The sequence below is a fragment of the Microtus oregoni genome, unplaced genomic scaffold (assembly GCF_018167655.1).
Source record: "Microtus oregoni isolate MIOR12 unplaced genomic scaffold, Mior012 000017F_ref0000208, whole genome shotgun sequence".
NCBI lineage: Eukaryota > Metazoa > Chordata > Mammalia > Rodentia > Cricetidae > Microtus > Microtus oregoni.
The window spans coordinates 464,953-477,869 of NW_024543076.1; the positions used below are offsets into that span (position 1 = coordinate 464,953).

At 44.3% G+C, this 12,917-nt stretch overlaps 1 protein-coding gene across 1 annotated transcript in view; it reads right to left on the reverse strand.

Annotated features, from left to right (window-relative positions):
* Window positions 1–12,917, reverse strand: part of LOC121458309 (tomoregulin-1) — a 131,334-nt gene that overhangs the window by 1,788 nt on the left and 116,629 nt on the right. The window contains exons 8-9 of the mRNA XM_041667505.1: window positions 10,394–10,517; window positions 2,266–2,424 (exon numbers count right to left, since the gene is read on the reverse strand). Of these exons, the coding sequence (XP_041523439.1) occupies window positions 2,266–2,424; window positions 10,394–10,517 (283 nt within the window). The remainder of the gene's footprint in view (window positions 1–2,265; window positions 2,425–10,393; window positions 10,518–12,917) is intronic.

The following is a 12,917-nucleotide window of genomic DNA, read 5'->3' on the forward strand; positions in this document are numbered from 1 at the left end:
TGCAATTTCAATGCCCCTTGGTGGAAACAGTGCCTGGGAATAAGTTTGTTTCATGCTTTTATTCAATTTCAAAGAGGACTGCTTTGCTTTAACTTAAAAGCCTTAATGACAACATTTATGATGGTTTCAAAGGATTTTCTCTCACTAATCCTTATAAAAATAGTCTGATGGAGACAAGGCTGGGATCGCATCCATTTCATAATGAAGGAGCTGAATGACGGGCCAAGTAACCGGCTCTGACTGCCACTAAACCACCATGAACAGGAGGAGCTCCAAGTTCCTGGGACCAAGGTTTTTCCTTCTATACAGTAAAGAGTTTGGCTGAGACGCATTCAAAGTCCCTGCCAATCTGTCATTCTAGGAGTCTGAAAGCATAAAAGAAGAAACCACGACTCACAGAGAAGTGGGCCACTAGGAACATCCATTAAAAGGAAGATTCCTCCTAAGCAACAGCCACTGTGGATGAACAGCTGTCTCCTAATGGCCTACATGGGAGAGGCATGCCTTAAAAATTCAGGTGTGGTCCAAGAATGTCATCACAATATTCCACACAAGACAGTGAGCCATTCGGGAACAGGGTGGGGAAGGCTGTGTTCCATATGTTACAGTAAAGGTGCCCTTAATAGGGAACAAACGTCAGGACAGTGTTACTCCTCTCCCTATCACGCTGTGTGTTCCTCTACTGATGCCCTAAATGCTCTCCCCTTATCACCCACCTCCCCCAGTTCAATCAGTCCTGCACATGGTCTTTAATATGGTTCAAACACACTAAACCTCAACCAAAGCAAGTTTGGTTCCTGCCCCCATGCAGCAGTCATATCTGGCTGACCTATTCCCAGCAGGATTCACCGGGGTCCTGCCACCTAGACGCCTTCTGCTGAAAGAGGAATGGCAGAACAATCACCTGCTCTGCGCGCACGCGCACGTGCACACACACACACAAACATGGGATCCAAACCCAGTCACTTCCCTGTGCTAGCCGAGTGGCCACAGGCAAAGTAGTTAACCTCTGAGCCTGTATTAAATGGCCACAGCTGGCTAGGCTGTTAAATGTTTTTCCCCCATCTTCTTTTTCTGTTGTCATTGTTTGTTATGCCATTATGTCCCTACTTTGATCTACTGCCCAATTTGATGCTCAGTAGTCTTGCCTAAAGGCAGATCATCTGTTCTGTGGAATAAAGCACACCGACTTTGGTGCCTAAACTTCATGAAAAATATCAGCTACTCAGAGACTGTTTTTCCATCATTTCCAGATTTATCATTTTGGCTCCAGGGTGCTGGGACTACTTGAAGATCTTTTTCCAGGCCTTGGATAGAAGGCCTATCCATCCAACCAGCTTGTCGGTACCCACCTGATGTGCTATGCCTCCCTGTCCATTGTAAATTCCAGTCTGGCCGGACACATTCCGACTCATTTGAAAGACATCCATTTACTGTCAACTGCGCTGCAGGTAAGTCTTTTAACATAGAATAAATGCTTTTAATTTTTTACATTTATCGTGTGTGTGTGTGTGTGTGTGTGTGTGTGTGTGTACATCAGAGGACAACTTCGAGAGGTTCTCTTCTTCTACCGTGTGGGTCCCAGAGATCAAACTCAGATTATCAGGGTTGGTGGCAAGAGCCTTAATCCACCAGCCCTCTCGCTGGCCCCTGTGCTTTATTTTTAACACAATATTTTTTTTTTTTTTTTTTTGAAACAGGGTTTCTTTGTAGCTTTGGAGCCTGTGCTGGAGCACAGTATTTCAAAGCTTTTTTTTTTACTTACCACTGTAATCCGGATATAGTCAGAGAAGGTTATCTATAAAGTTGATGGCTGTTTTCTTTCTTACTATACTTACTACAGGTAAAGTATATTCTCAGGCCATAAAACACAATTCTGCAAGATTTAAATCATTGCCGCATGGCTCCTCTGTGGATGCATTCCAGAAACTCTGACTCAACCACTGTCCCTGAATTCAGTGCTCCTAGTCCACAGCTCTAAGCTCCCTAGCTCCTTGACAACATGGACTGTTCTCACACCTCCTCTGCCGATAGCCCAGGTATGTCCCTAGCTCTGGGAATGAGTTCCTACACATATTCTAAAGAAGCAAGACAGAGAGAAGTCAGACCCACGAGAAATCCTGTCCGGTGGACTAGACACTAGAACTGTGGCTGATGAATTGACCAGCTTAAGGCTCCTTACACGGGGGAATGCTTGCAGGGTTTGCTCTGATTTACACCTTCCAGGGCACAATTGAACGTCACCACTCTACGGCCATTACCCACCTGGTTATGCACATGACAATCGCGACTATAATGGCGATCTGTACGGCTCCGATGATGGCTGCGATGAGGACGTGCGTGAGCTTCTGCCTACTTGGTACTACGTAGAGAATACTGAAGTCCGTCTTCTCACAGTGCTGCCCGGTGTAGCCGGATTCGCATCTGCAGGGTGGGGAAGAGGGAGTGATCCCTGTGAGAATTACATTTTCAATATAGCATGTTTTATTCTTTGAGAATTTCACACATGCATACAGTGTGGTTCCGTCAGGTTCATCCTCCCCAATTAACTTCTTGATACCCCCACTCCCTCCCAATTTCATGTCCTTTTTTTCCCCCTCCTTTTTCTTTTTTTTATTAATAGCACACTGGGTTCAATCTGTGCCGCCCATGTACATATAGGTGTGAGACAGTCATCAGAACATAACCGATTTACCAGGGACCATACACCCCTAAAGGAAACTGACTCCCCTCTCCTGGCAGCCTCAATGTCAACAGTGCTCAGTTAGGGGTGGCGGCTCAGGTGCCCCTCCGCTCTTCCCGCTGGAATGCTGACTGGACTGATCTCGTACAGGTCTTGTGCAGGTGACCACAGCCACTGAGTTCACAAGTGCACTGGACCTGCCATGTGCAGAAGACACTGTTTCACCCCTAACCTGAGTCTACGATCTGTCCACCCTCTCTTCCACAGCGTTTCCTCAGCCGTGGGGAAAGCAGTGTGATACACATGTCTCATTTATGGCTGAATACACCACAAACACAGGAGAATTTATTATTATTTTTTTTGATACCAGGTCTCAGGAGATACCCTGAACTAACCTAGAACTCCATTTTCCTGCTTCCACATCCCAGAAGCAGGGATATTAGGGTGTGCCGCAATCCCTGGAAGAAGTCACAAAATTTATATTTTCCCTGTAGTTATACTTTAGGATAGATACCTGGGAATAAGATTACTGAATTAAGAGGAAGAACCAGTCACAATTCTATGGACATAGCATCAAATTATATTCCAGACACTTCTCAGTGCCAACAGCATAAACACTTAACATGCAGGGGAGAGGAAAGTAAGTTATTAAACAAACAGAGCAAAGCAGTCAAGTGGATGCTAATCTTAGAAACCTTCTCATTCTAATTAAAGGTAAATATAAAGGTGCCGTCATCAGCTGGTGATAATAATTTGATAGGGAAACGCATAGGACATTTAGAGCTGACAGAAGCGAAATGTATAAATTAGCAAGACTTCTACTGGAAGCCATGAATAAAGCACACGGCATGGAGGGGGCACCACCGTGAACTCACGGGGCACGAGTGGTATATTCGCTGCTGTCCCACACTTTGTGACGAAAGGATTTGAAGCAGTGTCATGGTAAAATGCAAACAACAACAGGAAGGAAACCTGCTGGGCAACAGGGGAGCGGGTGTGGTGTGGGCTTGCTCACTCACTCTCTAGAGTTCCTGGACTCCTGTCAGGAGGTTCTGCAATGGGTTCTTAACCTCTTCCTTTCTGCAACCTCTAAGAGAATTAAAAGCGGATGTGCTGGTTAGTTTTCTCAATAGGAGAGAAACTAGAGTCATCTGGGAGGAGGAAATCTCAATTGAGAAACCACCTCCATCAGACTGGACTGTTACAAGTTGTGTGGCCTTTTTTTTTTTTAATCATTGATTGATGTGGGAGGGCCTTGCCCACTGCGGGCAGTACCATTCCTTAGTAGGTAGGTGGGGGGGGGGGGGTAGAAGAAAGGGAGCCTGAAATCAAGTCAGTGTGCAGTCTTCCCCTTGGCTTCTGCTCCAGTTCCTGCCTTAGCTCCTGCCTTGGTGTCCCTCAAGAAGGGACTGTGACATTTAGAGGCGAAAGAGGAGATAATCCTTTCCCCCTACTGCTACTTTTATCATAACAATGGAAAGCAAAGTAAGACAACAGGTCACAGGTCTGAACGTAGGAGCTAAAGCTACAAAGCAGGCTGTTAGAAACACACGCACACAAGGTTTAATGATCCCAGATTGCAGATCGGGCGATAATCTTAGACACAGCACAAAAACAAAAAACATAACTTGAGCAACAAAGATAAACTGGGCTAAATCAAACCGGAGACCTTCACATTATCAAGAAAGTACAAAGGCAGCCTACACAAAGGAAAATTATGTATTTGACAAGACACTGCGTGGAACGTGTAGAAAGCAAACAAGTAGCTGAGGAGCCTGACGATCCAAGTGTGATCCAGGGGAAAGTGTCAAATGCAGTGGTTCACATCTACAATCTGTAGTCCAGGGAGATGAGGAGACAGGCAGCTGACGGGCGCTGGAGACAGGCTGTCCTGAAGCTGTCCAGGAATACACAGCACAGCAGCAGCAGGAACAAGAGAGACCTTGCCTCACAAGGTGGACAGCAAGAACTGACTCCCCTCCCCCAAGTTGCCTGTTGACGTCCACAGGCGAGGAAATGTGCATGTGCACGTATATACACTCATGTACGTATACACACACACACACACACACACACACACACACTAACTGCTTTTAAAATAATTAAAGAAAGTATGATTTAAAACATACATCCTAAAAAAAATCCACTAATTAAGAAAGGGGCAAAGGATCTCAACTCCATTTCCTAGAAAAGATATATAATTGGCCAAAAAGAGAGTCAAATACGATGGCACATACCTGAAATCCCAGCATTCAGGAGGCCGAGACGGGGATTTCAAGTTCAAGGACTACCTGTGAAACCCAAGACTCTTATCTCAAAAACAAAACAAAACCAGCAGACACAGTGGGCTAGCATCACACCCACAGTGCTGCCTGGATAGAAAGCAAGGTGACTACAAAAGCTAGCGGAGGTCTGGCACAGGATGGGAAATGGGAAAGATGCTTTCAAAACAGACTGGTCGTCCTCAAAAAGTTAAACAGAGTTAGCATCTGACCGAGTAATCCCACTCTTTAGCATTTACCCAAGTAAATCAAAGCTTATGTCCACACGAAAACATAAGTGCTCAGGGCAGCGTCACTCAAAACAGTCCAAATGTGTGTGACATCCAGCACTCATCAGCTGAGTTTAAACATGTGATCCAACCCTCACAGCAGACTGTCCCTCAGCCACAGGACGGAACTAGACACTGGTGAGGCTTAGAAACAGCTTTACCGGTTGCCAGGGGCCATGAGAGTTACAGCAGGCGGTAACTAGTGTTCAGATGTCAACCCACCAGAGGAGTGGTTCTCTGATGGAGGTTCATCCTGTCCAGACAAGGCCTGCAGGACCGCTGACTTTTGCTAAAGCAGTTTGGTGTCTCCCCAATACTTGCATTGTAGTGCGTAATCTCATGTGATGTGTATGTGTGATCTCATGGTTGCATCTCCATCTTATGGGCACATATATCTGTGGGTGGTCAGGAAGATGACTTTTCAATTTATATATGTATACACACACACACATACAAATTCTGACATATAGACTATATGCTGGGACATGCTTCATAACTGGATCTATTTGTTCCACAAGGACTGTGAACACCTAGCACCCTGTCTTGTTCTTTTGCCAGACTAACTGCACACAAAGAGCTCACAATTAGTTCACCTCAAAGCAAGTTCAAACTAGACTAAAGTCCTTTTTGTAAATAGATCGTAAGTTTGAAACCTTACAGCTATGCACAAGGTCAGAGTCACAGATGGCCAACCAAGGTTACTAAGAAAAGCATGCCAATTTATCACTTGCCAGTCTACTAACAATGGACCTGTGTCTCAACTTTGTCATTGGGCACTCTGCCCCCCACCCCCACCCCCAGTCTGGTCACAGTCTTGTTCCTATGGCCTTGGGACCTTAGGTTGCCGCGGCAACGGCTCAGCTCCCTAATCACATATCTTAGGAATGTGCTCTTGACCAATGAGAAGGTAAGTCTTGTAATTTCCTTATCGTTTCAAGGCTCCTTTAGGAGAGGAGTTTTTAGAATAGAAGAAGCAGCTAGGAGGAATTAGAAGTAGGATAGGATTAATTAGAGTAGAAACAGAACAATAAAGAGAATAAAGGGGGAAAGTATATAGTAGAGAATTCATTTTGCCCTCAGATTTTTTTTTTCTAATTCCCGTACTTTCTGAAAGCATTCTCTCTGAACCCTGAGAGATCTGAGGGGCTGGTACCCAAAACCTTGATACCCGGTGAAACAAGTCAGACATGGAAGACTATAGTTTATCATCCCAGTTCCATGAAATATGCACAATAGGGCAGAGAATGTGGCTCAGTTGGTAGAGCACTTGGCTAACATTCATAAGGCCAAGTTTGATTCCCAGTACCCCCATACAGGGGTTCAAGGCCAGCCTCTGCTACATAGTGACTTTAAGACCGTCTGGGATACATAAGACCTTGACTCAAGAAAGAATGGCTAGAATAAATTACTTACAGGGACAGAAGATAGATTCCTGGTTACCTAGTGCTCAAAGGGTAAAGGGCATAGGATTTAAAAAATGTGTTAAAACTGACCACTGGATTGGAAAGGAGGGGTAGAGAGGGAGAGGAAGAAGAAGGGAAGGGGACATGGAAGGGAAGAGAAAGGAGAGGAGGAGAGAGGGGAGAGGGAAGGAGGAAGAGGGGGAAACAGAGAAGAGGGAAAGAGTACTGACACCAAAGCAATCTCCATAAAACAAAATCAAACAAGTCATTTCAGAGGAGCAGTTGCTACCACTATTAAACTCAAGGGAACTTCCCTTCACGGGTCCTCGTGCAAAGAGGGTAACTTCTAATATAGAGAGTATAGTTCTCAACAGCACAGCAGCAGTAAATCCAATACTGTAATGAGGACCCATGGGACTTTTAAAACAATGTCCTTCATGCTAGGCTAATGGCTCAAAGTCAAAGCTCAGTAAAATCAAAACAGCTCCGCAGAGAGCTATAACAATACCCTAGATGTGCGGCTCTCAGACAGTCCAGCTTAACTCAGATATGAAAATCAGAGTAACAGAAAGGACCTTCAGCCCACATACCTCATTCACACCATCCCCTGGATAACACTTTCCACAACTGACTTTTACACAGTCCAAACATCTAGAGTGGGAAGCTCTAAGTTGCCATTGCTTCTTCTGCTACTGAGGGTGGACCCAGGGATTCAGCCCCCCTGGTAACCTCATTCCGGCCCTTGGCTTCACACACTGATTCATCCGCTCAGCCATTTAGCGCTTTTACTGAGTAACTGCCAAGTTTCAGTACTACAGCTTCACATTCAGGGAAACACGGCCACAAAGGGGCAGAATCCCAGGCTACGGAGATGGGTCAAGGAATAAAACACTTCACTGCAAACATGACGGCCTGAGCTCAGATCCCCAGAACCACATAAAGCCAGATACAATAAAAACTATGTTTCTCTCAGAGATCCCATGGGACAGTGGGAAGCAGAGACAGGAAAAGCCCCAGAAGTTGCAGGCCAGCAAGCCTGATCTACCTTGTCTCAAAGGAAGCGAAAGGTAAAGATAAAGGAACTTGAGATGCACCTCTGACTTCTACGTGCGGGCCTGAACTTCTACACACATACACATACATTTTTTAAAAAATAGTATTTAAAAAAAAAAGAAAAGAAAAAGCATATCCTCTAGTAGAAGTCCAAAGGCATAATAAGTAAACTAAATGGTTATATAAAAAGTGTGTGAGAGTGTGTGTGTGTGTGTGTGTGTGTGTGTGTGTGTACATATGCATGAGGGTCTGGTGCCTGGACTGAGGAGCAGTGAAATTCTGGTTAAGATATATTTTAAAACAGAATAGCTGAGAGTTCTACCCAGCCAATAAGATGGGGAACATGAGAGGGAGAGACATCAAAGGTGTGCTTGTGGTAGTCTGTCTAAACAATTGAAGAGACAGAGTTGGCATCCACTAGGATGAAAGAACTTGCAGATGGATCCAGGGCGGTGGTGCGGAGGCGGGAGTACAGATCAGGGTTAGCTCAGCTGAGACGGAGCCAGACATCCACCGGAAATGTAAAGAAATCACAGATAAGAACCTCAGATTCAAGAGAAAGGACTGGCATTTATGTGAACTGAATGACATCTACAAAAGATCCAAAGACTGGATCCAGTCACTTAGGGAGAATACGAGGTGCACTACAACACGGTGAGGTCAGGGGGCAAAGTGGAAACCAGCCAAGAGTAGAAGATCCACTGAGACAGAAGAAAAACAAGAGAGTTTCATCTTAGAAGCCAAGAGACACAGAAAATGCCGTCAACTACTTGAATGTGAATTTACCACCAAGACTTGACCACTGACTTCAGCCGTAAGAACAGGCTCTGTAGGATGCTGGAGACAAACGCTTACTGGGGTGAGTTCAAGAGAGACCAGAAATGACAACTGGAGGCAGACCACAGACAACTCAAGTTCTTCTGTGAAAGAAAGGAGTGTGGTGGGTTTCTTTGTGGAAGGAAAAAAAAAAAGTACTCACAATCGATTTATAGACACATAAAATACATTTACACTAGGATATGGAGGAAAGAAGACTGCTTGGGCAACACTGACAACCTGTGGAAGCCTGGACACAAGACCATCTGCTGCCGGCAAGGAGGAGAGACGTGTCGACGGTACTCTGCTTGGCCATGCAGTCCAGGGGAAACCGGAATGAACTAGACTACAGTTTTGTCAATACGATAAAGCAGGAGAGGAACAGAGGTGATACAGGAGATCAACTACAAGAGATGGTAGACGCAGAAGGCCTGTTGGGTAAAGGGAATAGGCTAGAGATAGAATTATTCTTAAGCCTACTTCTCCACTTGTATTTCCCATGAGTTTTCAAATCAATTATTGTGAGCCGCATAAATGGATACACCAGCATGTGAAACTAAAGCCATCATTTCCCCCACACCTCATGGCTCTGAAATTCTCCGCTTCAGTTTTGCCATGGCCAGAAGCCGAGGAGACTCTGCACCCTTCCTCCCTCTTCCCTCAGCTATCTCTATATTTCTTTTGTTTTGTGGTCCCAAACTGTCCCAAGCACACGTACAGATTACAGCACTGTTTACTGTGTTTTGATTACTACACATTTTCTGAAGAAACCCCATCTTAGGCCATCAGGACCCGAGCTTCTCTGAAGATTTCTATGCCACTGTGGGACACACATAAAGAATTCATGTGTGCTTTACACTGTCTCGTCCGTTCTCTTTTATACAGCTGTTGTTTGGAAATGTTTGGGGCAGGGGGCATACAGAGAAGTCAGCTCCTTCAGAGACAACGAGAACGGTCAGTTGGGAAAAGGCCAAGGGTTTTACCCAGAGCTGTTCAACTGTGGACAGTGAAAGCACTTGCTCTGCCTTTCCTGTTTATGCAGGAGGAAGGGGGAAGGGAGGGAAGGAAGAGGGACCCAGGGGGCCTCAGGACCAATAGCTTCCTATTACATCCAGGAAAGCAAAGAGTCACTAACCTGTAGGATAGGAAAAAGTAAAATGTAACAGCCCCCCATGTTTTGATGCTTTGTCCAAGAGATGCAGAAACTCCTAGGAGCATACGTGAACAGACAAAACAGCAATGCCCCACCCTCTTGTCTATGGAAACCTGGCCCAGCTAACCAGACAACGCACAATTCCTGACAGCGACAGCAACACACACAGAAAACGGCACTGAAGTCCTTAGGCCACGTGTCAGGGCGTCTGAGGTCTAGGTTCTTCTCAGCTCTGTTCCCAACCTGCGGTTGACCTCAAACAGGTGAGGTCACATCTCTGGGATACAGGAGCCGAACACTTACTCTCTTTCTACTTCCCGCTCACACTCACACCTGGCTCTTCAGCCCACTCCTTTATTTTTAGGAATCTATTTTAGTGCGTGTTTTATTTGAGTTATTTCTTCTCCACTCGGAATATATTCTTCAGTCGTTCAACCACCTTGCTAACAGATTGCGGAAAGATCAAAATCGTGTTGGGATGAGGCATATTAATATTAAAAAGCCATCAGAAAGACGTGAAAGCTCACACCCTCCAAAGCCTAATACAGCCTGTTCCTTATCTTTGCATATTTCTTGCCAGGTTTTCATGATATATGGATGATTGGTTGGATTATTTTAAACTCATCTATTGCAGATAGCACCGCTTCTTTAGTGTTACTTAGTCTACATGAAGCAGCAGCTGCTGACGGCGGGAATCGGGAACTCTCCTTTCTGATCACGAGTGGCCAACTTACCTACAAGAAGCCTTCTGAGTAGAATAGATGAATTCACACTTCCCGTGGATGCAGTACCCATTGAGGTTTTCAGGACAAGGCATGTGGCTTCCAATATAAACATCTTCCCTTTGATCACCAGCATCTTAAGAGAACACAAACCGGGTCACTGAATACTGAGAAGAAAAAAATGGAAAATACAGACCTTTCCAAAGGCTCAGAAACAAATGAATTCACCCTGTCGATCACCAGGCTGGGCAATCTAGAAAAGGAGGCTTATCAGCTAGGGTAAGCGAGATCTAAGGTCCCTCGCAACACCCACACTGTACAAACACAGTAGCAAGCAGACAACTTCGATCGGAGGCACACAAAAACAGTTGCCGAACACGATCACCATGAACTACTGCCATATTAAAAACCATCTGAAAAAGATAAACATCTTTGCTAAACTGTAGGTGCCACCCTGGGACAGAGACGATGTACACAATACTGGCTTTAAATGGGTAAAGTTACTCATTTACCTGGTGCCTGCGAGACTCCTATGAGAACAATGGCGTCGGCAGAGAACGAGTTAAGGGATTCTAGAATTTTAGGGCAAAAGATTTACTTTGAATGAAAACCATCAAGCACGTGTATTTTCTTTTTTACTTATTTATTTATTTATTAAAGATTTCTGTCTCTTCCCCGCCACCGCCTCCCATTTCCCTCCCCCTCCCCCAATCAAGTCCCCCTCCCTCGTCAGCCCAAAGAGCAATCAGGGTTCCCTGCCCTGTGGGAAGTCCAAGGACCACCCACGTCCATCCAGGTCTAGTAAGGTGAGCATCCAAACTGCCTAGGCTCCCACAAAGCCAGTACGTGCAGTAGGATCAAAAACCCATCGCCATTGTTCTTGAGTTCTCAGTAGTCCTCATTGTCTGCTATGTTCAGCTAGTCCGGTTTTATCCCAAGGCTTTTTCAGACCCAGGCCAGCTGGCCTTGGTGAGTTCCTGAAAGAAATCCCCATTGTCTCAGTGTGTGGGTGCACCCCTCGCGGTCCTGAGTTCCTTGCTTGTGCTCTCTCTCCTGCTCCTGATTTGGACCTTGAGATTTCTGTCCGGTGCTCCAATGTGGGTTTCTGTCTCTGTCTCCTTTCATCGCCTGATGAAGGTTAATATTCAGGAGGATGCCTATATGTTTTTCTTTGGGTTCTCCTTATTTAGCTTCTCTAGGATCACTAATTATAGGCTCAATGTCCTTTATTTATAGCTAGAAACCAAATATGAGTGAGTACATCCCATGTTCCTCTTTTTGGGTCTGGCTTACCTCACTCAGGATAGTGTTTTCTATTTCCATCCATTTGCATGCAAAATTCAAGAAGTCCTTATTTTTTACTGCTGAGTAGTACTCTAATATGTATATATTCCATACTTTCTTCATCCATTCTTCCATTGAAGGGCATATAGGTTGTTTCCAGGTTCTGGCTATTACAAATAATGCTGCTATGAACATAGTTGAGCATATACTTTTGTTGTATGATAGGGCATCTCTTGGGTATATTCCCAAGAGTGGTATTGCTGGGTCCAGGGTTTCAGCCAGGCACGGTAGTCCACACTTGTAATCTCAGCACTCAAGGCTGATGCAGAATTAATCCTAATCCCTTTGAGGCCAGCCTGGGCTACATGTTAATACTTGATCTCCAAAACAACAGAGGGAAGGAGAGAGGAAGGAACAACTGAGAGGAGAAGGGAGGGGAAGACACCTCTGCCGGCTTTTTCATACAGTATTTTTTTTTTGTTTAAAGTAAACCAACAGAACTTTTACAAGATAATTTATTTCAAATATTATACAAATATTAGACATTGGATAATAATTTCAGTTTTATGTTTTAGGTAGAATACACAGACAACATCACTTTCCTATCACAAAATATGCTTGAAATGACTCTCTACTTTGAGTAAAATGAACTTTGGTAACACATTTTTATTGTTTGGTTATTTGACTTTCAAAATAAATGCTAGTACAACTCAAATGCAAAAGGTATTGATTTAAATTTATATCAAAGGCGTATAAGATTCTACCTCTGCACAGAGAAGTATTTGATTTCTCTGAAATTTATTTCTCTAAAGCTTGATCCAGTATTTGTTCTGTTATTAAAACTCATTAGCTCTTCAATATTTTTGTTTATATTTTATATTATTCAGAACTAATATGAAACCCCTCTTGAAAGCTAACAGTACTGAGAAATTATAAACACAAGTATGGTCAGTAATTTACCTGCCTTGATGTAACCTTGAACAAAAGCATGCGTGTTAATGAGCTTGTCTCTCTCTGTCCTTCAAAGGGGGAGAGTCTAAAATGAATGAGTAGTCCATGAATTTGGGAAAGAGCAGTGAACGAAACAATTGGACGTATTCGCTTAAGAAGTTATCAGCCATCACTTGGAGAAACAATTGTGGGTAGCAGGATTTCAAATTCAAAACCAGGAATTTCCTTTTAATTCCATGGTCCACCACACAGAAGTCACTATATTATTATGTGTGACATAACAAATTTGTGGTTTGCTCAG